Here is a 25,661-nt window from a genome sequence, read left to right on the forward strand (position 1 = left end):
GCTTTTTTTTTCCAAAAGCACTTTTACAAAAAAGTTTACCAAACATTCTGCTGATTTATTTCACAGCCGCTTATTCTCACAGCACAACCACTTATTCTCACAGCACAGCCACTTATTCTCACAGCAGTTTTTTTTCAAAGCACAGCAATACCAAACCAGCCATGAATCGAACCGAACCAATCCGAAGATTGGTACTATAAAATCAGGGGTACAAAGGTCAATCACCACGAAAGATGGAAAGCCCCCACCACTAGAACCGGAATGCCACAGGACAACTGGATCCACAAGAGGCCCAGATCAAAGTGACGCGTCGCGCGGACCGTATAAAAAGTCCCTTCCTACAGAGGGACCAACGGTGGGGATTCGATCGAGACCGAATTTGCAGTGCATTTAATTTCGGGGCCGGAGTTCCAAATTTCATTTCGCATTTCATTTCGCTAGGCAAAATTTGTGGATTTCCAATTTTTGTTTTTCCGCTCGTTTTTTTGTGTCCGCCCGTCACGCCAGTGCCTTTATTGTTTTTTGTTTTCATTTCGAACCAACACCAGAGGCCCTCAAGGCGGGTGGCAGCTCATCCGAACCTCAACCCCATAAACTCGCATTGCTAGGGTTTCGAAAACAGGTGAATCCCTTTATCTCTCTCTCTCTCGCTACATTTCGATCCGGTCGTAATCGTGTAATGTGCTAAAGATTTCAAGATTTTGGTTCGATTTTGGGTTTTCCCCGTTTGGATTTTGCTGTTTGGTGGTCGCTTTTGCTGCATTTGGTTTTCGGTTGTGATGTTTGATCGGTCTGTGTAAATTTTGGTAGATTTGTGCCTTGATCTGTTTGTTTGTAGGTGATGAGGGGATTCCATTGCTGATTTTTAATTAATTTTTGAAAAAAATATAAATTTTTTTTGCCTGTTTTTGGTAGAGCCAAGAAATATATATGAATTATGTTTGGATTTCAGTCTATTGTTTATCTTTATGCTTTTTTTTTTTTGTTTTGTTTTTGGTTTTCTTATTTGGGAATTGGGTTGGAGTGGATTTGATGTTGGCTTTTTGTGTTTGTTAACTTCAATCTCTGTTTTATGTACACCAATGGCGATCGGTGTCGATTTCTATGCAGCCTTCTGTTTGTGTGAGACAAGTGATAATTCCATTCAACGTGATGCATATTGTTTGAGTTTATGTGTTGGGGTGAATTTGGGTTTTTAAATTTATGCGGTGTGGATTTGTCCTGTTTATTTTCTTGCAGGAAGTAGAAGATGGCGGAGAGCGAGGACATTCAGCCTCTTGTCTGTGATAATGGAACGGGAATGGTTAAGGTACGCGAAACAGATTTCCATCCCAGCTTGTAGAATGTATAACAGAATATCAATCTGTATGTATTTTAAGTGGTATGGATCTAAGGTGCTAGAAGGTGGACTTAGTTTGGTTGAAACATTGTTGTATAGGCTGGATTTGCTGGAGATGATGCTCCAAGAGCCGTGTTCCCTAGCATTGTTGGCCGCCCTCGTCACACTGGTGTTATGGTTGGTATGGGTCAGAAAGATGCATATGTTGGGGATGAGGCTCAGTCCAAGCGTGGTATCTTAACCCTGAAATACCCAATTGAGCATGGAATTGTGAGCAATTGGGATGACATGGAGAAGATTTGGCATCATACCTTCTATAATGAACTTCGTGTTGCTCCTGAAGAGCACCCAATTCTCCTCACTGAAGCACCTCTCAACCCTAAGGCAAATCGTGAGAAGATGACCCAGATCATGTTTGAGACCTTCAATGCTCCAGCTATGTACGTAGCCATCCAGGCCGTGCTTTCCCTCTATGCCAGTGGTCGTACTACTGGTGAGCTATTCAATCAGATTAGATATTGCACTAACTCTGTTCTTTATGAAATTCTTTTTATGTAGCATAAGTTGGTTTGGCCTTGTTGATAAACAAGCATTTTACGGTTCAGCCTAAAATTTTCAAAAGAAAAAAGGTAGGATAGGCGACTATCTTTAAATGAGTTCACAGTAAATAAAATGGGCATATGCAGTTTGTTTGGAATATATTATGAATGATTTTGAAATATTTGGGATATAGATTTATGGCTTATTTTTTGGTATGCCCTTGGAACTCTACTTCAATCTCACTTTGCCCCTTGAAACTTAATTTGCACTACTTTGCACCGTGGAACTCAATTTTTGCATCATTGTTATATTCCGTTAGTTCTGTAAAAAAAAAAAAAAAAAAAAAAACTGTGAAGTTATGTGACATGATTGGGTCCCACTTATTCCTGTTATAATTGCCATATGTACAAGATAATGTTAAAATCTATTTAATATTTTGAAATTGTTTAAAGAAATTAAAAATCAAATTAATGAAATTGTTTGAAGAATAAGTGGGAGCCAATCATGCCACCTAAGCGAACTTAACAGTTAAAGTGATGCAAAAATTGAGTTCCAGCCACGCAAATTAAGTTTTAGGGGGCAAGGTGAGATTGAAGTAGAGTTCCAAGGGGCATACCATAAAATAAGCCTAGTTTTATCTATGAGAATGATATTGGGCAAAAAGATCACTTTGGGTTTTCTTAGATCAGCCAATGCTTATTGTAAAATTATGATATTTTGGGTTTGTGTTTGATTGGAACTCCAGGTTGCTAGTGCTGAAGCCATTTCAACTGTGATTCATGTTTTCTATGTGCTTGTGTGCAGGTATCGTTCTTGACTCTGGAGATGGTGTCAGCCACACAGTCCCTATTTACGAGGGGTATGCTCTTCCACATGCCATCTTGAGGCTTGACCTTGCAGGTCGTGATCTGACTGATGCCTTGATGAAAATTTTGACTGAGCGTGGCTATTCATTCACCACCACAGCAGAGCGTGAAATTGTGAGGGACATGAAGGAAAAGTTGGCGTACATTGCTCTTGACTATGAACAGGAATTGGAAACTGCTAAAACCAGCTCTTCTGTTGAGAAGAGCTATGAGCTACCTGATGGTCAGGTGATCACCATTGGAGCAGAGCGTTTCCGGTGCCCAGAAGTCCTCTTCCAACCATCCATGATCGGAATGGAGGCTGCTGGTATTCATGAGACCACGTACAATTCCATAATGAAATGCGATGTTGATATCAGGAAGGATTTGTATGGCAACATTGTTCTTAGTGGTGGTTCGACCATGTTCCCGGGAATTGCTGACAGAATGAGCAAGGAAATTACTGCATTGGCCCCAAGCAGCATGAAGATCAAGGTGGTTGCCCCACCAGAGAGAAAGTACAGTGTCTGGATCGGAGGCTCCATCTTAGCTTCCCTCAGTACATTCCAGCAGGTTTGTTTCTTAATACATTTACTTTATTTTCCTGTGCAAACTGCTCTGTAAAAGGATTCTTACTAGAAATCCGAATTCATTTGAGTGCAGATGTGGATTGCCAAAGCTGAGTACGATGAATCCGGTCCCTCAATCGTGCACAGGAAATGCTTCTGAGAACAATCAAGGATAGGCGGAGGGATGGTTATGGAAGGAAAATGCTGCTTGCATTCTTGTTCTCTGGTTTTGCTGTCCGTTTTTATTTCGCTTTATATTACTTAAATGTCTGGATTATATGAGTTTGTAGGTTTACCGCTGGATTATTTGTAATTTTTCTGAATATGTTTTTATTCACAGTGATCATTTACTAATCCCTCTGCATCTGCAAGTCTTTTGGTAGAATGTTGATTCTGGTTCATCTAATTTTTTTCTTGCTCATGAAATTTCTGATATGCGAATGATGGTTGTCATTGGTATTTTTCAATTCATTCGATGAAAACTGTAACGATGTTCCAAAAAAATTGGGAAATATGAACAACACATGCTATCATCAAATTGACATATTTTTAGTTACAATGAAAAATAAAGACTAATCAGTGGTAAGAGTTTTCAGGTTGAGCATTTGGAAAATGGATTTTAACACGTATTTTTTATTTATGGCTATAAGATTAAATAAATCAGATGGAATAAATAGTTATAATTAAACAGTAGTGTGTAAGATTAAAAAGAAAATGTCCAATGCTAAGTCATTCTCAAACAATTGACCAAAAAGACAATAACACAAGAAATTTTTAGTTGTAACGGGAACATGGATGATACATCACGGGTTTTTATGTAAGTGGTGAGAAATTTTATTTTTTAAGTTATTAACTTTTAACACACATATCCCACAATTTATATAACGACATGTGATGTACCATCGCGTGTGACGGTCACATTGAAAAATCTCTCCTGTAACACCAATAATTTATGTATTTATATATATAAATTGTTTTAATAAAATGTATATGGTTTTTAAGCAAATGTCGATAACCCCCAATTTGTTTACAATTAGGGCTCTGCAGAGAGGGGTAAATAGCAGGAAGGACTTGTTAAGACGTTGAAGGGAACACAACACTCTCGCCTGCGTAACCCTAACCAGACCTTCTTCCGACGATCAGCCAATAGAAATTTGGCATTCGGTAGTGCTAGCTCGGGATGCTGGGCCACACTTTCCATTGCCTTATCCATGGAACCAGACAGACCCTTTGGATTTAATCCTGCAACAGCAGAGAAACATGGGTAGGATTACTGTGGCGACGATTGTGAGCCTGTGGGTAATTCCCATCTCCATCCTCGTCAATCACATTGTTCCCGAGCCCTACATGGTAATCCCCCCAAGGCAGCAACTTTCGTCGATTCAATTCAAGGGGAATTTTTTATATTTAGATTTTTGGGTTGTGTGAATTTTGTTTTGAGGAATTGGTAAATAAATTTATGATCTGTAGGATGAGATATTCCATGTGCCTCAAGCTCAACAGTACTGTAATGGCAATTTCAGAAGCTGGGATCCCATGATCACCACTCCTCCTGGCCTGTATGTTCTTCTCCATTTCTTAATTTTTTACTTTTTTATTGTTAATTTGCTTTGAACTTTGTATTCCGCCCGCTGATTTGTAAGTGCGAAAAGTGGTTTTACTTACTTTTGGCAAATTAATTGGCTTTGATATGTTTTGAACTTTTGATTGAGAACTTAAGAATCATGTTGTATCACAGTATTTAGCAGGGAATTTAACATGCGCAATGCTAAACTTTTGCAGGTACTATCTTTCACTAGCTCATGTTGCGTATTTGTTTCCAGGCATGTCATTGGTAAAAGCAGACCATTCGTTTTCTGAAGGCTGCTCCACAGCGATTCTTCGCTCTGTCAATGGTGTTTTGGCTGTATTTTGCAGCGTTCTTGTGTATGAGATAATCATTCACTTGAGACCGGCTCTTGATGAAAGAAGAGCAACACTTTACGCGGTGGTGCTAGCCATGTACCCTCTTCATTGGTTCTTCACTTTTCTCTATTATACAGATGTTGTGTCGCTTGCGGCAGTGCTCGCTATGCATCTAGCGTGTTTGAAGAAGAAGTACTGGTTTAGTGCATTGGTAAAGGCTTAAGTCTCTTCCATATGTCATTGTATGATTTTGATGCAAGCACACATGTGCTATGCCTATATGTTTTGTCAAGTGGTAACTTGGTTTGATGTTTGTAATGCAGCTTGGTGCTGTGGCAGTTGTTATTCGGCAAACAAATATTATATGGATGCTTTTTGTTTGTTGCAATGAGGTTATAAATATTACAATGGCTGACCATAAAGATAAGATAGACACAATTAGGATAAAAGGTCAGCCAACTCCTTCAAACACTGTTACTTTAGGCCCAAACTTGAGAAAGCGGAAGGCCAGCACTTCAGTGGATGCTGGAACTCATTTAATCTCGACTAGAAAAATTTCTCTTCAAACTTGCAAATTAGGTTTGTCCTCACGAAGTTTGCCAACTTGGTTGCTCACACCATGCAGTGGATTTTTTATTCTGAAAGCTTATAGCACATGACATTCTATTGTAGGTTTTCTTGATGAAATTAAGGCCATCTTTCCAAAATTATGGCACATGAAGTTGGAACTTTTGTTTTCTTTTAGCCCTTTTATTCTAGTATTAGCAGCCTTTGTTGCCCTTGTTCGGTGGAATGGGAGTGTGGTTCTAGGTATGACTCATCCTTCTGTTGTTGTGTTACACATTGTGGTTAATGAAGTAGCCTTTACTTCTGTTGTCTCATACCATGTCCAAATGTTGCAGGTGCAAAAGATGCTCATGCCGTTTCTCCTCATTTTGCACAGATCTTGTATTTTGGTCTATTTTCTGCCCTTGCTATGGCTCCTACACTCTTTAGTTTGAGACAAACGGTACACTTATTCTGGTCAATGTGGAAGAATAAGTTCCTTACCTTCTTTCAGATGTCTTTGGCACTCATTGCTGGCTTCATCGCTGTCCATTTTTTCAGGTCAGACCTTTTTAACATTTGAGCTCAATGCTTTTGTGTGATGTTTTGGAAAGATGGCCGCTGATATGGAGGTCAATTTTTTAAGTGATGTTTGAGAAAAACAACTTTTCAAGGGTTGGTTTTAACGTTTTTCCAATCTCAAGAACAGTGAATGTTTCATCTGCTGTTTTCACGTCCAGCACAGACGCTCATTCATAACCTTTATGTAACAAATCATTATGTAATTTCTTGACTGTTGCAGCATAGCTCATCCCTATCTTCTGGCTGACAATCGGCATTATCCCTTTTATCTTTGGCGGAAGGTCATCAAAGCTCATTGGTCAATGAAGTACCTCCTCATCCCACTTTATGTTTATTCATGGCTTTCCATCATCACTAGATTGGGTTGGTATACAGCTCTTGGTCATCATACGTTTCAATCCACCTTGTGTTTTTTTTCCCTACGACTTGTTTCTGTTTCACTCCGGCAGGGAAATTTCAGAGGAAGATTTGGGTGCTGGCATTTGTCTTGGCTACTGCTGCAGTTTTGGTTCCCGCACCGCTGATTGAGTTTAGATATTGTACCATTCCATTCTTTTTCTTGATCCTACATTCCCACGCTGACGATTATCGAAGTTGGCTCGTCACGGGGCTACTGTACATAACTGTCAACATATACACAATGATGATGTTCTTGTATCGACCATTCCATTGGTCCCATGAGCCAGGGACCCAGCGGTTTATATGGTAGCTACTAGCTAGATTCGCCAATAGATTCAAAAAAAACTTATTCAGGTCCATAGAAATTCAAACCTTCATACTAATCAGATTCCGGCACGGCGATGCCGATGTAGCGTACATGTGATCCATGCTTTTCTTTTCCTTTTTGTTTTTGAAACTGTGTTGAGTAGCTATTGCAGCATTGTGTAACCTGAATTCATTTATAGGAATGGATGAAATGCTTTGTCTTTCCTTACCCATATGAATTTGAATCATATTTTTATTGCTTCCATCCCTCATTAATGCGGAAATCCAGGCTGTTTGCACTAAGCAATGTGTCTAAATAGCCTTACTCATGTTTACTTAACAGAAATGAGAAAATGAAACAATCAGAGGGTTTAAAAATGCGAAAAGGAAGGGGAATCAGAACCATTAGTCTCCCTAGTCGATTTGATTCTTGATTTTTAGGTATTTGATAACGACAGAAAAAGTTGCATTATTCCGATCTTTTATGTGTAAGTAAACCTAACAAAAAGTTAACGAGTAAAATGATTCTCATATCCATATTTTAGTAAACACACGGAACTCAAGAATTAAAATAATTCAAAGTCTCATTCCTTCTAAATAAGGGTGTATTTTGCTCAACCACATTAACTTCGGTGTATATTTATTATACACCTTATTGGCTGCCATGTGTCACATCTTCTAACCCTAGTAAACTTGTTGTTAAGTATAAGGACGCATATCAGGTTCTTAGGTGGAGATGAGTATCACCAGAGTTAGTGGTAGTCAACAAAAATACTCCACATGACGTAATAGAAGACCCAAGAAGAGAAGACACACTACCCAGGGGTAGATCAACCGATCTATTACACATCGAGACACAATCCAGGCCAAGCAGAGTAATTCCCTTAGGCTAACATTCGGTTTGTTGGGAATTGTTTTTAAAATAACTGAAAACGTTAGTAAAAATGTTTTGAAATCAATTGATAATAACGGTACTGTTCACTTTAATGAAAAACCACATTTTTACACTAAAAAGTTAAACTGGTACTATTCACTTTACCCTTTATTTTGTCCTTATCATTAAAACTCAAAGTTTTCAAACCTTTTTTTCATTAGTTTTCCTTAATAAAAATCCAAGTGGATCTTGAAAATCACTTAAACTAATTCCTACAATAAGCACAAATTTGATGCTTCTTCTAAAAAGCACTTACATTACTTTCGAAATCCAAAATCAATTTCACAAAAAATGCTTAGTTATTTTAAAAGTATTTTCTAACGAGATATTGATTTTAGCTTGAAAATACCAAGGGTATTATGTGTCTGGTTGACAGTGGTCAACACTCAACAGTGATCTTCCGTTGTTCACGCGCCACGAGCTAGCAAGGTCACAAGTCGAAAGCCACGGAAATCGGAGGTAGCTTGAAATGCAAGCCATGCAAGTTGGGTCTCTCTGCAACTTCGAACCTCAAACACTGACGAGCCATGGTGGTGGAGAAAGTCGGGTCAAATTCTATGGCAAATATTTCTGGGCTTCGCGGCCCGCTGTGGTGGATGCAGTGGGCCAAGCGTGGCTGGGCAATCGCCGCAGTCGGATTCGCCGTCTTCGTCTTCGCTCTCTCTGTCGCTTCCTACTATCGGAGTTCCGAGCCGGAGTCCAACACCGCGAACGCATTTCATCGCATCACCACCTCCGATTTGATAGACCTGACATTGTTGCACAGCGCCAAAGATAGAGGCGCCCGTACTGCATCGTAACCCTTTACTAATCAAATTTTAATTACCATGCGTTTTAGCTCCTAATTAATTTCTCCTTGATTTGATTATTTTCTTGTTTAATTTATGGTTTTGCAGTTTGTTTAGATGGAAGTTTGCCTGGCTACCATTTTCAAAAGGGATTTGGATCCGGCGCCAAAAATTGGCTACTTTTCATTGAGGTCTTAACATTTCAAAATTCTTATGTTGTTGGAAAGGCGCAGAGATAATTGGTTATGAACTTTTAGTCAAAATTGGAATTGGACGGATACTATACAGACAATAAAATGCCCTAAACCGAAGAGTTACAGGCGTTATGTTTCCCGATTAATAATTTCTTTAAATTTTGTAACCAGTTCTGTTTGTGCATATTTCTTGCAATTGTTTTGTTCAATGTCATTGCATTTACATGTTCTAGTTGGTTTGTTTATTAAGATGGAAAAACTATGTGTAATGGATTTAGGTGGAAATGTTGAAATGTAGGGTGGAGGTTGGTGCAACACAATAGAATCGTGCATTTTGCGTAAACATATGCATTTAGGATCTTCCAAACATATGGGACGTCGAGTTCACTTTACTGGGATTTTAAGCCCTTACCCTGACCATAATCCTGGTAATTATATTCTACTTGGTTGCTTCGTATATTTACGATCACCATAATGCTTAATTATTTGTAGTTTTAACTCAATGTCAAGTTAAACAGTTAACTGATGTGATTCAATTCCAATTTTGGAGCATTCTCTAGGATTCTTTAACTGGAACCGAGTCAGAATACAGTATTGTGATGGCGCATTTATAGCCGGTCACCCGGATAACGAGTTGAAGGTAATTTATGTTTGGAGATTTTTCTGCCTTGTTTGGGAATCAGTTGTAATTTTATTAATGGGGGTTTTATTGGTCTTCAATGGTATAGAATGGAACGGAACTTTTCTTTAGGGGCCGGCTCATCTGGGAAGCAATTATGGATGAACTCTCGTCATTTGGCTTATCAAAAGCGGAACAGGTATCAATCTTACAGGCCCTTCGTTCGGACCCTTCTTTTGGGAAGCAATAATGTGTGTGAGAACAATATTACAGGCCCTTCTTTCAGGATGCTCTTCCGGTGGGTTGGCAGCTCTTATACATTGTGATGAATTTCGACATCTTTTGCCTAAGGATGCCACTGTCAAATGTCTAGGCGATGCGAGTTTTTTTCTTGATGAGTATGTTTTATGCATACCAGTTCCTTCTGCACTAATATCTTTTAGCTAATCTGCTTAGCATGAAGTTTTTCTAGGATCATATATTTTTACATGCGAACTCTTCGAGGGCCATAATTTCGCTCTTACCTTTGCTGTTTCTTATTCTACTGTTCCTAGTTCATACATTAGGAACTAAGACCTATCATAATTGAACACCTTCGAACCATTCTGTTTTCTATCAAATTTGCAGTTCTTCCTATCAAGCTACACTAGGAATGTTGAAATTTTTGCAAGCTCTTACTAACTACATGTTCTATGTGTAGAAAGCCTTTTTTTCTTAAAGCATCCTCCGTGCTCTTAGCCTCTTACCAGTGATGACATAGCTACCTTCTGTTTCGTACATTTCAGGAAAGATGTTCTCCACAATCCTACCATGAGATCTCTCTTTCGTGATGTTGTCAACCTTCAGGTTATGCTCTGACATTAACGATACTAGCTTATACAATCCCTTTCTTGGTGATACTTATCCTAGTCTTTGGGTATAACTTTAGTTACTACCTAGGTGATAGTGTAGGATTGTTGGGTTTGATGGATGGAATGAGTATGAGGTGTACAGCACGAGTCGATATAATTTTCAATCTTTAAAATGGTACACATCTGCTAATTCTCATTTCAGACTCTGGCATGTAAGACTGATTTTCTTATTCAATCTGTATCAGGGGTTAGCGAAAAGTTTGAACAAGGATTGTGTTGCGAGAATGGAACCAGAAAGGGTAGAATTTATTTTCTTCTTATTTATATGGTACCAATGATTAAATTTGGGATGTTCTTATTTTTCTTCTCGGTCATGGTTTTTAACACAGCCCCAATCGTTTGTTGTGAACTTTTATGCAGTGTATCTTTCCTGAAGAAATGGTTAAAAACATCAAAACCCCTGTGTTCCATGTTCAATCAGCTTATGATTTTTGGCAAGTAAGCTACCTCAGAACTCAAAGCTTCATTTGCTTATCATCTGAATTTGACTTACATCCCTTTTCTCTTTTTTGTATGTGATGGTCATTAGATACAAAATACCTTGATACCTAAAGCATCCGATCCACATAGCCACTGGCAAAAGTGCAGACTGAACATTTATAATTGCAATTCTACCCAGGTTGAAATACTACTAGGTAAGTAAGTATATACCACTGTCGTTAGTCAAAACGTAGATTTTTGTTCGGGGTCTTCTTGTTATATTACATTGAAACTAGGATTCTTACCGTCTTTCTACCAATTGCAAATGCATTCAGAGGGCATTACTTGCAGCATCACTAGCTTGAGGCCTCCTTTATGGAAAATATGATTCATTCATCGAACACTAATTGGTTTATGGTTATATAATGAAGAACAGTTGTAAAAAAAATACCGTGGCAAAATTAACTTGATTCATTTTGTACAGGTTTCCGGGGATCTCTGCTGAAGGCGCTGAATGAATTCGAGAAAAATAAGGGAGGAGGAATGTTTATAAGTTCTTGCTTTATTCATTGCCAGACATTGATGACTGAGATATGGCATTCGCCGAAATCTTTAAGGATAAACAACAAGGTGAGAAAGTTTTGTCATTTGTATTCGAATGCTGTTATCATGTGGAGAGTTCTTGTTAACTCAAATATGGTGGTGGAAGTTCTATCATTCATGCCATATATTTCTCTGTGAGAGATGAAAGCATAAATACCATAAGCTTAAGCTGTCAGTTTCTTAACTAAACTCGGCGTCTGACTGTTTTGAGCTTTGCTATTCTGAATAGACAATTGCGGAGTCTGTGGGGGACTGGTACTTCAATCGAAGTGCAGCGAAGCTAATAGACTGCCCGTTTCCATGCAATCCGACCTGCTACAATGTGAATTTCACTCGAGGTTGATTGAACTCAAGAAACGCTTTCAACTTTTCAACTGTTATTCCGAACTGTAGATCTTTGGAGCCTCAGTTCACCCTAGTGAAAATTCTACCCTCCTTGTCCAGACTCTGAGCACGATCCAATCGCCATAGATATTGAGAAAGAGGGTGTGTAGAGAAAATTTAACACAGTTTATAGCTGCTGTCACTTCTTTTTACATGGAGGAGCAAACGTTGCTTTTTACATTCAAAGCCTAGAGACCATTTTGCTATAGCTTAGTGATGTAGCTATGTTATAAAAAAAAAAAGAAAGATCAATGTACGTATTTTTGTAACCGAAAAATGTCTCATTTTTTTCCGTTCAGATTTTTCTCGATTGTCAGTAACAATTTAATCTTGTATTTATTTTACTTTTAAATTTGGATCATTGAATCATAAATACTAAACCCAAAATTCTAAAACTAGTTTCTTGAGCTACAAGCTCTCTATCTACTCCATAAGCTAAGCAAAAGAGCTCTAGTTTTTAATTAAGTGCTCATTGAGAATCGTCTCATGTGAATTAACAGCTGGTTGTCGTTTATATAATCTATCATTTTCTTTTAGTATGCAAAACACTTTGTCTGCTTTAAAATAAAATTACCTTTCCATTTGGTCTGAAAATAATGGCCTACCTTTTCTTCTTTTTTTGTTGATAATAATGCCCGACCTCATTCTATGGATTTATTCCATAAAACATTGTTTCTTGCAAGAAAAGCAAAAACAAATAAACAAAAAAAGTAAAGTAAAATTAAAAAACCAAAAACAAAAATAAAAAAAAACAAAAAAAAGCTTCTTGTCTTAATGAAAACTGGCAGTTAATTTTTCAGTGTCCGTTTGACTGAGTGAGCAGAGCACCGGAGGCAGTCAGTCCATTGATGGTGGGGCCAATGGCGAATCCCAGGCTTCGCAGCCTTCTATGGTGGCGAAGATGGGCCAAAAAGGACTGGGCAATCGCCACCGTCGGATTTACCGTTATCGCCTTCGCTCTCACTCTCCTCTCCAACTCTTGGCGCGACGAAGCAGACTCCGAAATCTCCCGCCCGTTTCTTCCCAACGCCGCCGCCTTCGATTTCGTCGACTTGACCTTGCTGCGCAACGCCAAAGATAGAGGGGCCAGTACTCAATCCCCTCTACTTCCCAATCTCTCTCTCTCTCTCTCTCTCTCTCCCCCCGCCCTAATTGTTTGAATTTTGGTTTTGCAGTTTGTTTGGATGGGACTGCCCCTGGCTACCATTTCAGGAAGGGATTCGGATCCGGCGCCAACAATTGGCTGCTTCACATTGAGTTCAAATTCTATCCCTGTGCCTTTTTTACAGGTCTAATACAAATTGTTCCATTCAATTTCAGTGAATTTGCATATGCTAGTAGATTTTTATGCTTAGAAAGGAAAATTGCGTGATGGGTTTGGTTCGAAAATTGAAAATTTAGGGTGGAGGTTGGTGCAATTCGATTGAATCGTGTTCTTGGCGCAAAGGTACTATACTAGGGTCTTCTAATTACATGGATCGTCGAGTTCCCTTTTCTGGGATTTTGAGCTCTCATCCATCACAAAATCCTGGTAAGCTTGATTTTATTCGGCTGCTATTTTTATTCCAGTAACGCTTCGTTTTGTAATTCTAGCTCAATCTAAGTTGTTGGCCATCTAATTGATGTGATTCAATTCATTGTTTGGAGCATTCTCTAGAATTCTTTAACAGGAACAAAGTCAAAATCAGATAGTGTGATGGCGCATCCTTCGCTGGCCACCCGGAAAATGAGCCTAAGGTGCATTGTGTTTGGAGATTTTGCTGCCTTGTTTTAATTTTATAAACGGAAGAATGTAAGCTGTTAGTTTAACATTGGCTGTTCTTCTATTTCATAGAAAGGATCAGGACCTTTTTTTAGGGGCCAGCTTATCTGGGAAGCAGTTATGGATGAACTCTTGTCAATTGGCTTGTCAAAAGTGAAACCGGTATCTCGTGGTTACTTCGGTTAAGCTCTATTTGAATAATATGAAGTGCAGTTCACAGCTTTTAAACATCAGAAATTTTCTATGCATGTATCGATGATTATGACTATACAGGATGTCTTTTTCACTCTCTTTCGAAGAGCTGGTTTCATTAATATTATAATGATATGATTGGTCCAGCAATTGTAATACCATTCCCCGCAAGAAAAGTATTGTTTTCCACTGTGAACTAATTAAAAGCTACTCATCGAGATTATTACAATGAGTGGTCTATTTCTGCTAATAAGCATGAGTGGCACTCTTACAGGCTCTTCTTTCAGGATGCTCTGCCGGTGGGTTAGCGACTCTTATACATTGTGATGACTTTCGACGTCTTCTGCCTAAGGATGCAACTGTCAAATGTCCTGCTGATGCAGGTTTTTTCCTTGATGAGTATGTTTTGGCGTACTGGTGCCTTCGGCACCTACATCTTTTAGTGAACCAGTTCAAGATGAAATCTTTCTAGGATTATACAAGGATCATATTTCTTTGTGTACGCTTCCAGGATCATATGATATCTCCTAAATCATAAATTTCATAAAATGATGGTGTTGCCTGATTCTACTCTCTCATTTTCATACCTCAGAATATGAGACCTATCAAAATGGAACACCTATGTACCACATGTTAGGTTTTTGGCTCAAAATTAGGATGATGCAATAAATTAGGTTTGTGTTACCTATTTGGTTTTGGTGTCCTACTTGGGTTTGGATTTGACTTTTTAGTTAGTTTCCTTGGTGGAGAGATTTTGTTAATTACCTATTTGATTAGGATTTGGATTTATTTCCTATTAGGATTCTTGATGTAACCTAAGTCCTATGCACTATAAATAGGACCTTAGGGTTAGTGTATTTAGTGTGGTCATTCGTGTGGCAATTTGGTGAGAGTCAATTTGTGAGTTAGAAAGCAATTTGGGAGAATCTTCTCCGTTTGTTTTGGGTTCTCTACTCGTTTGGTTTAGGGTTTTTAATTTATGGGATTTGGGTTGTGACAATTTTGAACACTCTTTTGTAATCTCCGTTTGTTTAGTGAAATTCCTCGCTGTGCTTCGCTCGTGGACGTAGGCTTTACGCCGAACCACGTAAATCTCTTGTATTAGTTTGAGATTGTTTGTTTTAGCTTTCACCTACGATGTTGATTTTGGTACTTTGTTTGAATTCGCTTCCGTTTGCGCATAAAAGTACAACACCACATTTTTCTAAAATGATTGAAATTCTTCCTATCAAGTTACAGTAGGATTTTTTAAATTGTTTTGCATGTATGATGCTTTTCCCTTTTTTCCTATCTAGTGCATCCTCTGTGCTCAGGATAGTGAATTCATAAAGAAATAGGAGATGTAGAGAGAGAAAGAGGGAAAGTTTTGAGCCATTTTCTGTTTCCTACATTTCAGGGAAGATGTTCTCCAGCATCGGACGATGAGGTCTTTCTATAATGATGTTGCCATCCTTCAGGTTAGCTTTGATCTTTACTATTACTAGCTCATGTGATCTTTATATTTTTTTATCAGTATGCTTTTTGTAGAAATTTAATTACTATCAAATGCTGACACTGTCAGATCTGCAGGTTCCACCATTTGATTATTTGATGTAAAAACTAGTCGATATGTTTTTAATTTATATGGGTCCATCTGCTTGTTCTTTTTTGTGAGTCTGACACATCATCTATGAGAAAAGGTTTCATTCATCTTGGTCTATATCACTTAATGAAAATTAAATCTTTAGCGTGAAGCTTTAGGACATTAGTCATTAAACAGTACCTTCATTGCTTTTTCTTGCTTATTTTTCTGTCGCACTTTCAGTGTTTATCAAAAAGTTTGCACAAGGATTGTCTTTCGAGGATGGAACCAGCTAAGGTAGTTGTTCTTTTCCTCTGTGGTGCCAAATAGTCAAATTTTATAGCTTCTTATTTTTCTGCTCAGTTATGATTTATAACACAAGGCCCCCATTTTTTGTTGTGAACTTCTACACCAGTGTCTCTTTCCTGAAGAAGTTATTAAATACATTAATACCCCAGTGTTTCTTGTCAACCCAGCTTATGATTTTTGGCAGGTAATTTTCTTCAGAACCCAAGCTTCATTTACTTGCTATCAGAAATTGATTTGCATTCTTTTGTCATTTCCTAATTTTATGACATTAGGTACAACATATCTTGATACCTGAAGCAGCAGATCCACATGGCTATTGGAGAAAGTGTAAACTGAACATTCACAATTGTAATCCCAGCCAGCTTAAAACACTTGATGGTAATTAAATTTGAGAAAACCAAATTATATATTGCCTGACCGTCCAGGAAAATAACATACACCTAATGCTGTTCCGACTTTATATAGCTAAGCATGTTTGTGACCAACTCTTCATGCGCTACTACCCCAATGATCTGATAATTGTTAATTCAAGTGGTTGATCGTAACCATCTATAGATTTTTGTGGACTATAAACCAGCATATTTGCACACTGCATGCTGTGATGAGCAGGAAGTTAGGGGTCTTCTCATCACGTTGCATTTAAAATATCCTATGAAAAATGTTACCCTAAGAATCCTAGAGTTTGTGGACCATAAACCAGCATCTTTTACAGTCGCAAGTTGCAAGAGTGGGCATTACTAACGTCAACTTCAGAGGTGTACATTGTCAAACTAGGGGAGTATAGTCTTGGTTCATCTTACATGTATTTTATAGCTTCAACTGATAGGTCCTTGCAAGTCATTCTATAATGAAGTGTAACTGTATAAACAGAATATTGTGGCAGATTAACACAACAACAACAACAACAACAAAGCCTTTTCCCACTAAGTGGGGTCGGCTATATGAATCCTAGAACGCCATTGCGCTCGGTTTTGTGTCATGTCATCCGTTAGATCCAAGTACTCTAAGTCTTTTCTTAGAGTCTCTTCCAAAGTTTTCCTAGGTCTTCCTCTACCCCTTCGGCTCTGAACCTCTGTCCCGTAGTCACATCTTCGAACCGGAGTGTCAATCGGCCTTCTTTGCACATGTCCAAATCACCGGAGCCGATTTTCTCTCATCTTTCCTACAATTTCAGCTACTCCTACTTTACCTCGGATATCCTCATTCCCAATCTTATCCTTTCTCGTGTGCCCACACATCCCACGAAGCATCCTCATCTCCGCTACACCCATTTTGTGTACGTGTTGATGCTTCACCGCCCAACATTCTGTGCCATACAACATCGCTGGCCTTATTGCCATCCTATAAAATTTTCCCTTGAGCTTCAGTGGCCTACGACGGTCACACAACACGCCGGATGCGCTCTTACACTTCATCCATCCAGCTCGTATTCTATGGTTGAGATTTCCATCTAATTCTCCGTTCTCTTGCAAGATAGATCCTAGGTAGCGAAAACGGTCGCTTTTTGTGATCTTCGCTAGATTGCTCCGGTCATTAGTGTGGATAAGTATATAAATGGATAGAGATAGGAAAGCAAACACAAGATGTACGTGGTTCACCCAGATTGGCTACGTCCACGGAATAGAAAAGTTCTCATTAATTGTGAAGGGTTTACACAAGTACATAGGTTCAAGCTCTCCTTTAGTGAGTACAAGTGAATGATTTAGTACAAATGACATTAGGAAATATTGTGGGAGAATGATCTCGTAATCACGAAACTTCTAAGTATCGGAGTGTGGTGTCGTCTTGACTTGCCTTATCTGTCTCATAGGTAGATGTGGCATCTTCTCTGGAAGTACTTTTCCTCCATCCAGGGGTGGTATCTTTAACTGGTGGAGATGCACAAGGTAATGTATCAATTTCACTTGAAGCTTACTTGTAGTTTCAGGCTTGGTCAAGCGCGATACAAACCATGTAGTAGGAGTCCCCCAAGTCGCCGAGCTAGGGGGTCTGCTGAAAGAGGTGACAGACAAGGTAAGCAATCAGAGCTCCGACTGATTGTTCACCTTCTCCCCATCTTGCAACAGCATGAAGGATAAAGAGAAGAAAAATGAGAAGAGATGATATGAGATACTTTTGCTTTTGAAGAAGTAACTTTCCACAGGCTTATTCTTGAACTGAGCTGGAGGGTTTTCTGGTTTCCTCCAGAGTATAAGGCCGACTGAAGAATTTGAGGGTCAAAACAAGTCCATCAAATCTAGAGTACGTTCCACCCTGCTGATATGGGATACTTTTGCTTTTGACAGAGTAATGGATGTATCGGCACGTGTGCTGTTACGCTTGTCTCCACATGCTTCCTTGTATCCTTCGCACTTGCCCTATCTGTTCCTCAAGCAGATGCGGAATCTTCCTTGGAAACATAAGATGTTGAAGATGTGTACTCGAGAGCAATGCCAGGTATGTAATCAGGTAAGGGGTTCCAGGCAGTCAGTTCCTGGCTGGAAGCTTGATTCCAAGTGCTGACTGATTGCTCTCTTTCTCCTTGTCTTGCAGGTAAAAACAAGGCCAAAGGAAAAGACAGGGAAAAAGCATGATATGGGATACTCTTGCTTTTAACCCTGATGATATGAGATATTCTTGTTCTAGTATAGCTTGTTTGCAGAGGTATTATCGGGGGGAAAGAAAGCTGAATATTTCGAAAGGCTTCGTTGGGAGTGCCCTCTCAGATATGATGAAGGGTTGAGCATTTTTGCAGGTCTGCCTGTCCGTTGGGGATGGAGGTTGACATATATAGGCGTCTCCCTAACAACAAGTAGTAATGCTATTCCTTTACCCTGCTTGGTCATAGCACGGTAGTGGGAGCTGTCAGTTTCACATGTTTTAACTCTGTCAGAGCACTTTGAAAAAGTGGTCTGTGGTATCTGGCTCTCGAGATTCGGAGAACGATGCCTCTTCGATTTTTGAGAAAGCAATCATGCTGGGGGTCTGGCTCTCGAGATTCGGAGAGCAGTGTCTCTTCGATTTTTGAGGAAGTAATCATGTTGGGAGTCTGGCTCTCGAGATTCGGAGGGCGGTGCCTCTTCGATTTTGGAGCAAGCAATCTTGTTGGGAGTGTTGTCTCGAATTTGAGTAAAGGTTGGGTATGTTTGCTAGTCTACCTTGCCACGAAGCACAAAGGTTGACACACAGGGACTTTCAATTATCCAGCAATGGTACTGTTCCTTTACCCTCTCTTCGATTTTGAGAAAGTAGTCATGTTGGGAGTCTGGCTCTCGAGATTCGGAGGACGGTGCCTCTTCGATTTTGGAGCAAGCAATCTTGTTGGGAGTGTTTTCTCGAATGTGAGTAAAGGTTGGGCATGTTTGCTAGTCTACCTTGCCACGAAGCACAGAGGTTGACACACAGGGACTTTCCAATTATCCAGCAGTGGTACTGTTCCTTTACCCTTGTGGGTAATAATATGGTAGCTAGACCTTCAAAATTTATGTGTCTAAACTTTGTTAGTGCTGTTTCTTTGCTATTCTTTTACCTTTCTTGGTCAGAGCGATGTAGTGGGAGCTGCAAGCTTCACGTGCTCAACTTTGGCAGAGAACTTTGACAAAGTTATCTGTGGTACCCATGAGCTATTGTTGCGTGTGGGAAGTGGGTAATTGAACAGTAAGATTCATGTGCTTTCTACTTCACCAGAAATCTTCGACAGAATGCCCATAATTTCTGCAAAGCTGAGTGTGCGTGTGACAAGTGCTGACAAGGCTAGAAAAGTAGGTGCCTCTTCGATTTCTGAGATCGGCCCTCGTGGTCTCTGAGCAGCCCAGCTTTTGAGAAAGCGAGCGCCTCTTCGATTGATTCGGAGAACGATGCCTCATCGATTTTTGAGAAAATAATCATGCTGGGGGTTTGGCTCTCGAAGATTCGGGGAGCAGTGTCTCTTCGATTTTTGAGAAAGTAATCATGTTGGGAGTCTGGCTCTCGAGATTCGGAAGGCGGTGCCTCTTCGATTTTGGAGCAAGCAATCTTGTTAGGAGTGTTTTCTCGAATGTGAGTAAAGGTTGGGCATGTTTGCTAGTCTACCTTGCCACGAAGCACAGAGGTTGACACACAGGGACTTTCCAATTATCCAGCAATGGTACTGTTCCTTTACCCTCTCTTCGATTTTTAATAAAGTTGTCATGTTGGGAGTCTGGCTCTCGAGATTCGGAGGACGGTGCCTCTTCGATTTTGGAGCAAGCAATCTTATTGGGAGTGTTTTCTCGAATGTGAGTAAAGATTGGGCATGTTTGCTAGTCTACCTTGCCACGAAGCACAGAGGTTGACACACAGGGACTTTCCAATTATCCAGCAGTGGTACTGTTCCTTTACCCTTGTGGGTAATAATATGGTAGCTAGACCTTCAAAATTTATGGGTCTAAACTTTGTTAGTGCTGTTTCTTTACTATTCTTTTACCCTTCTTGGTCAGAGCGATGTAGTGGGAGCTGCAAGCTTCACGTGCTCAACTTTGGCAGAGAACTTTGGCAAAGTTATCTGTGGTACCCATGAGCTATTGTTGCGTGTGGGAAGTGGGTGATTGAACAGTAAGATTCATGTGTTTTCTACTTCCCCAGAAGTCTTCGACAGAATGCCCATAATTTCCGCAAAGCTGAGTGTGCGTGTGACAGGTGCTGACAAGGCTGGAAAAATAGGTGCCTCTTCGATTTCTGAGATCGGCCCTCGTGGTCTCTGGGGAGCCCAGCTTTTGAGAAAGCGAGCGCCTCTTCGATTTCTGAGATCGTCCTTCGTGGTCTTTGAGCAGCCCAACTTTTGAGAAAGCAAAAGCCTCTTCGATTTCTGAGATCAACCCTCGTGATCTCTAAGCAGCTCAGCTTTTGAGAAAGCAAACGCCTCTTCGATTTCTGAGCAGGCGCCTCTTCGATTTCTGAAGCTCCGTCGAGTGCAGATTTTTATAGGGGCTGGCATTAAGTTCTAAAGCACACTTGAATCTCCACCAGTAGAAGCTTCATTCTTGCACTTCTAAGATCTTGATTTGTCCGACCTCTTCTCTCTTCAACACCTTTGAAAATGTCTGGCCCATCCGACCGTCGTTTTGACTTGAACCTTGTTGAAGAGGCAGCCCCGCCTTCTCCAGACAACATATGGCGCCCATCCTTCGTCTCCCCTACTGGTCCTCTTACCGTTGGGGATTCCGTGATGAAGAATGATATGACCGCTGCGGTGGTGGCCAGGAACCTTCTCACTCCCAAAGATAACAGACTACTTTCCAAACGGTCTGATGAGTTAGCTGTTAAGGATTCGCTGGCTCTCAGTGTTCAGTGTGCAGGTTCTGTGTCTAATATGGCCCAACGCCTATTTGCTCGAACCCGCCAAGTTGAATCATTGGCGGCTGAAGTGATGAGTCTCAAACAGGAGATTAGAGGGCTCAAGCATGAGAATAAACAGTTGCACCGGCTCGCACATGACTATGCTACAAACATGAAGAGGAAGCTTGACCAGATGAAGGAAACTGATGGTCAGGTTTTACTTGATCATCAGAGATTTGTGGGTTTGTTCCAAAGGCATTTATTGCCTTCGTCTTCTGGGGCTGTACCGCGTAATGAAGCTCCAAATGATCAACCTCTGATGCCTCCTCCTTCTAGGGTTCTGTCCAGTACTGAGGCTCCAAATGATCCCCCTCCGGTGCCTTCTCTTTCTGGGGCTCTACCGACTGCTGAGACTTCTCCTAAGCAACCTTTGTGAAGGCTCCCTCTTGTGTGTTTATTTTGACTCATGTATATGTACATATTTGTAGCTTATCGGGGATATCAATAAATAAGCTTTCCTTCATTTCAACGTATTGTGTTAAATACACCAAAGCCTTCTTCGCTAAGTTCTTTGAATTTTCTTTTGTTGAAGCTTGTATGTTGAAGCTTTCTGAGTGGAGCATGTAGGTTGGGGTAGTGTTCCCTTAACTTCCCGAGTGAGGAAAACTTCTCGGTTGGAGACTTGGAAAATCCAAGTCACTGAGTGGGATCGGCTATATGAATCTTAGAACGCCATTGTGCTCGATCCTGTGTCATGTCCTTCGTTAGATCCAAGTACTCTAAGTCTTTTCTTAGAGTCTCTTCCAAAGTTTTCCTAGGTCTTCCTCTACCCCTTCGGCCCTGAACCTCCGTCCCATAGTCGCATCTTCTAATCGGAGCGTCAGTAGGCCTTCTTTGCACATGTCCAAACCACCGTAACCGATTTTCTCTCATATTTCCTTCAATTTCGGCTACTCCTACTTTACCCCGGATATCCTCATTCCTAATCTTATCCTTTCTCGTGTGCCCACACATCCAACGAAGCATCCTCATCTCCGCTACACCCATTTTGTGTACGTGTTGATGTTTCACCGCCCAACATTCTGTGCCATACAGCATCGCCGGCCTTATTGCCGTCCTATAAAATTTTCCCTTGAGCTTCAGTGGCATACGGCGGTCACACAACACGCTGGATGCACTCTTCCACTTCATCCATCCAGCTTGTATTCTATGGTTGAGATCTCCATCTAATTCTCCGTTCTTTTGCAAGATAGATCCTAGGTAACGAAAACGGTCGCTCTTTGGCATTTCTTGATCTCCGATCCTCACCCCTAACTCGTTTTGGCCTCCATTTGCACTGAACTTGCACTCCATATATTCTGTCTTTGATCGGCTTAGGCGAAGACCTTTAGATTCCAACACTTCTCTCCAAAGGTTAAGCTTTGCATTTACCCCTTCCTGAGTTTCATCTATCAACACTATATCGTCTGCGAAAAGCATACACCAAGGAATATCATCTTGAATATGTCCTGTTAACTCATCCATTACCAACGCAAAAAGGTAAGGACTTAAGGATGAGCCTTGATGTAATCCTACAGTTATGGGAAAGCTTTCGGTTTGTCCTTCATGAGTTCTTACGGCAGTCTTTGCTCCTTCATACATATCCTTTATAGCTTGGATATATGCTACTCGTACTCCTTTCTTCTCTAAAATCCTCCAAAGAATGTCTCTTGGGACCCTATCATACGCTTTTTCCAAATCTATAAAGACTATGTGTAAATCCTTTTTCCCATCTCTATATCTTTCCATCAATCTTCGTAAGAGATAGATTGCCTCCATGGTTGAGCGCCCTGGCATGAACCCGAATTGGTTGTCCGAAACCCGTGTCTCTTGCCTCAATCTATGCTCAATGACTCTCTCCCAGAGCTTCATTGTATGACTCATTAGCTTAATACCCCTATAGTTCATGCAATTTTGTACGTCGCCCTTATTCTTGTAGATAGGCACCAAAGTGCTCGTTCGCCACTCATTTGGCATCTTCTTCGTTTTCAAAATCCTATTGAAAAGGTCAGTGAGCCATGTTATACCTGTCTCTCCCAAAAGTTTCCACACTTCGATTGGTATATCGTCTGGGCCTATTGCTTTTTTATGCTTCATCTTCTTCAAAGCTACAATCACTTCTTCCTTCCGGATTCGACGATAAAAAGAGTAGTTTCTACACTCTTCTGAGTTACTCAACTCCCCTAAAGAAGCACTTATTTCATGTCCTTCATTGAAAAGATTATGAAAATAACCTCTCCATCTGTCTTTAACCGCGTTCTTTGTAGCAAGAACCTTTCCATCCTCATCCTTGATGCACCTCACTTGGTTTAGGTCCCTTGTCTTCTTTTCCCTTGCTCTAGATAGTTTATAGATATCCAACTCTCCTTCTTTGGTATCTAGTCGTTTATACATATCGTCGTAAGCCGCTAACTTAGCTTCTCTGACAGCTTTCTTCGCCTCTTGCTTCGCTTTTCTATACCTTTCACCATTTTCATCGGTCCTCTCCTTGTATAAGGCTTTACAACATTCCTTCTTAGCCTTCACCTTCGTGTGTACCTCCTCATTCCACCACCAAGATTCCTTTTGGTGTGGGGCAAAGCCCTTGGACTCTCCTAATACCTCTTTTGCTACTTTTCGGATACAACTAGCCATGGAATCCCACATTTGGCTAGCTTCCCCCTCTCTATCCCACACACATTGGGTGATTACCTTCTCTTTGAAAATGGCTTGTTTTTCTTCTTTTAGTTTCCACCATCTAGTCCTTGGGCACTTCCAAGTCTTGTTCTTTTGTCTTACTCTTTTGATATGTACATCCATCACCAACAAGCGATGTTGATTAGCCACGCTCTCTCCTGGTATAACTTTGCAATCCTTACAAGTTATACGATCCCCTTTCCTCATTAGAAGAAAATCTATTTGTGTTTTTGACGACACACTCTTGTAGGTGATCACATGTTCTTCTCTCTTCTTAAAGAAGGTGTTGGCTAAGAAGAGATCATATGCCATTGCAAAATCCAAGATAGCTTCCCCATCCTCGTTTCTCTCCCCAAAACCATGGCCACCATGAAAACCTCCATAGTTGCCTGTCTCCCTGCCCACGTGTCCATTTAAATCTCCTCCTATAAATAACTTCTCCGTTTGAGCAATTCCTTGCACCAAGTCTCCAAGATCTTCCCAAAATTTCTCCTTCGAACTCGTATCCAACCCTACTTGAGGTGCGTACGCACTAATCACATTGATAAGTTCTTGTCCTATTACAATCTTGATTGCCATGATTCTATCTCCTACCCTCTTGACATCTACAACATCTTGTACCAAGGTCTTGTCCATGATGATGCCAACACCGTTTCTCGTTCTATTTGTGCCCGAATACCAAAGTTTAAACCCTGAGTTTTCTAGATCCTTTGCCTTACTACCAACCCACTTAGTTTCTTGTAGGCACATAATATTTATCCTTCTCCTCACCATAACTTCCACTACTTCCATAGATTCAAGACGCTTCCAACTTTATGGTAGGTCCATCTGTAGAAATTGACAATGAAATAGGGTTTATGCATTGATATCACATTTTCACATGTTTACATAGAGAAGAAGCACATCCTCTAATTTCCATATCAACCAGATGAAATGTTTTCCTTTCAATGTAGTAGTCATACTACTTCAACAGCTTTGTGATGTTACTATGTTTGTACCTTGCTTTCCGGATTCTCATGCTTGCGTTCGTAGTAACTATTCTTTTCGTTGCAATTTTATGATTATATCCTTTAATTATTTTTCCCCAAAGTTTATTTTTCTGTTTCTCTCGGGCTAGGGAACCAAAGGTTTTAACCTGCATTGCTTGTGAGGAAGATGCCTGGCTTCACTTAATTGGTTGCCAACTACAAAGGAAATAGATGAATCGTTCGAATTTTATCGGATGTCCCCAAAGAAACTATGTTGGAAATATTTGGGGAGTTTTGAGACCTTGAGGAACTTCATATGCATTCTGTTGTTTGGATCCCTTTACCACTTAAGGGTCATTTTATCTTGAATTTTATTTTTAACGTCTTGCTTTGCCTGCCACTGTTCAGTCTGTCAAAAAATATGTTAAATTTGCTGATGTCTTGTGTGAGAAATTCTGGGTCCGGCAAAGGACCACGCTTCCGTGCGGATCCATACACATAAGACACCTCCTACAACATCCCCTGATTTGTCATCTTACCTTGGCCCACTTTTTGGTTCCAACCCCTTTCACATGTCTCTAGTTCTGGGTGCCGAGTAGAAGACCTTCTCCTCATGGCCACATTTTAGCAAAAAAATTGAACCTCAACGCACCACATCATTAAATTTAATGAATCTATTACAATTTAGAGGTGAAGGGTAAAGTGAAACACAAGAATTGAATGTTAAGAGATAAGTCGTCTCAAAATGACTTTTAAGGAGCAAATTGGTGCTTGAAACATCTATAGGCAAGCATAGCGGTATAAGTTTTTCTCTCGTAAAGTGAACATCACATGTGCTTCATCATCAAATCAAACAGATTTTAGTCGTATTTGATGGTGGAGAGAAAAATGTAGCACAAACAGTTAATTTCATAGGCAAATTAGGTCAAAATGACTATTAAGGAGGAAAGAGGGATTTCAAACGTCTATTGGAAAATATTGCAGTAGTTACTAACT

At 40.2% G+C, this 25,661-nt stretch overlaps 3 protein-coding genes and 1 pseudogene across 6 annotated transcripts; all 4 read left to right on the top strand.

The window, feature by feature from the left end:
• Positions 1-246: 246 nt before the first annotated feature.
• Positions 247-3,647, top strand: LOC103427575 (actin). 2 transcript variants are annotated; one of them, XM_008365636.4, is made up of 5 exons: positions 247-622; positions 1,240-1,309; positions 1,439-1,832; positions 2,684-3,297; positions 3,388-3,647. In XM_008365636.4, exons 2-5 carry the CDS (start codon positions 1,250-1,252, stop codon positions 3,451-3,453), a joined length of 1,134 nt encoding a protein of 377 aa, XP_008363858.1. In that variant the 5' UTR covers positions 247-622; positions 1,240-1,249; the 3' UTR covers positions 3,454-3,647. The 2 variants fall into 2 exon arrangements, with proteins under 2 accessions (XP_008363858.1, XP_070676057.1); XM_070819956.1 differs by having other exon boundaries at positions 621-790.
• A 636-nt stretch (positions 3,648-4,283) lies between these two features.
• Positions 4,284-7,264, top strand: LOC103427573 (dol-P-Glc:Glc(2)Man(9)GlcNAc(2)-PP-Dol alpha-1,2-glucosyltransferase). 3 transcript variants are annotated; one of them, XM_008365634.4, is made up of 8 exons: positions 4,284-4,643; positions 4,764-4,852; positions 5,076-5,409; positions 5,522-5,777; positions 5,871-6,008; positions 6,101-6,305; positions 6,547-6,689; positions 6,776-7,264. In XM_008365634.4, exons 1-8 carry the CDS (start codon positions 4,554-4,556, stop codon positions 7,033-7,035), a joined length of 1,515 nt encoding a protein of 504 aa, XP_008363856.2. In that variant the 5' UTR covers positions 4,284-4,553; the 3' UTR covers positions 7,036-7,264. The 3 variants fall into 3 exon arrangements, with proteins under 3 accessions (XP_008363856.2, XP_028957005.1, XP_070676056.1); XM_029101172.2 differs by having other exon boundaries at positions 6,547-6,633; XM_070819955.1 differs by having other exon boundaries at positions 4,336-4,643; positions 5,117-5,409.
• A 1,104-nt stretch (positions 7,265-8,368) lies between these two features.
• On the top strand, positions 8,369-12,236 carry LOC103433410 (pectin acetylesterase 5-like). Its single transcript, XM_008371671.4, has 12 exons — positions 8,369-8,751; positions 8,862-8,944; positions 9,246-9,375; positions 9,508-9,587; positions 9,676-9,765; positions 9,840-9,964; positions 10,352-10,412; positions 10,663-10,716; positions 10,838-10,915; positions 11,007-11,112; positions 11,382-11,527; positions 11,730-12,236. Exons 1-12 carry the CDS (start codon positions 8,493-8,495, stop codon positions 11,841-11,843), a joined length of 1,326 nt encoding a protein of 441 aa, XP_008369893.2. The 5' UTR covers positions 8,369-8,492; the 3' UTR covers positions 11,844-12,236.
• A 419-nt stretch (positions 12,237-12,655) lies between these two features.
• LOC103433409 (pectin acetylesterase 5-like) lies at positions 12,656-25,039 on the top strand (annotated as a pseudogene).
• The last annotated feature ends 622 nt before the right edge of the window (positions 25,040-25,661 follow it).

Source organism: Malus domestica, chromosome 04, assembly GCF_042453785.1.
Source record: "Malus domestica chromosome 04, GDT2T_hap1".
Taxonomy (NCBI): domain Eukaryota; kingdom Viridiplantae; phylum Streptophyta; class Magnoliopsida; order Rosales; family Rosaceae; genus Malus; species Malus domestica.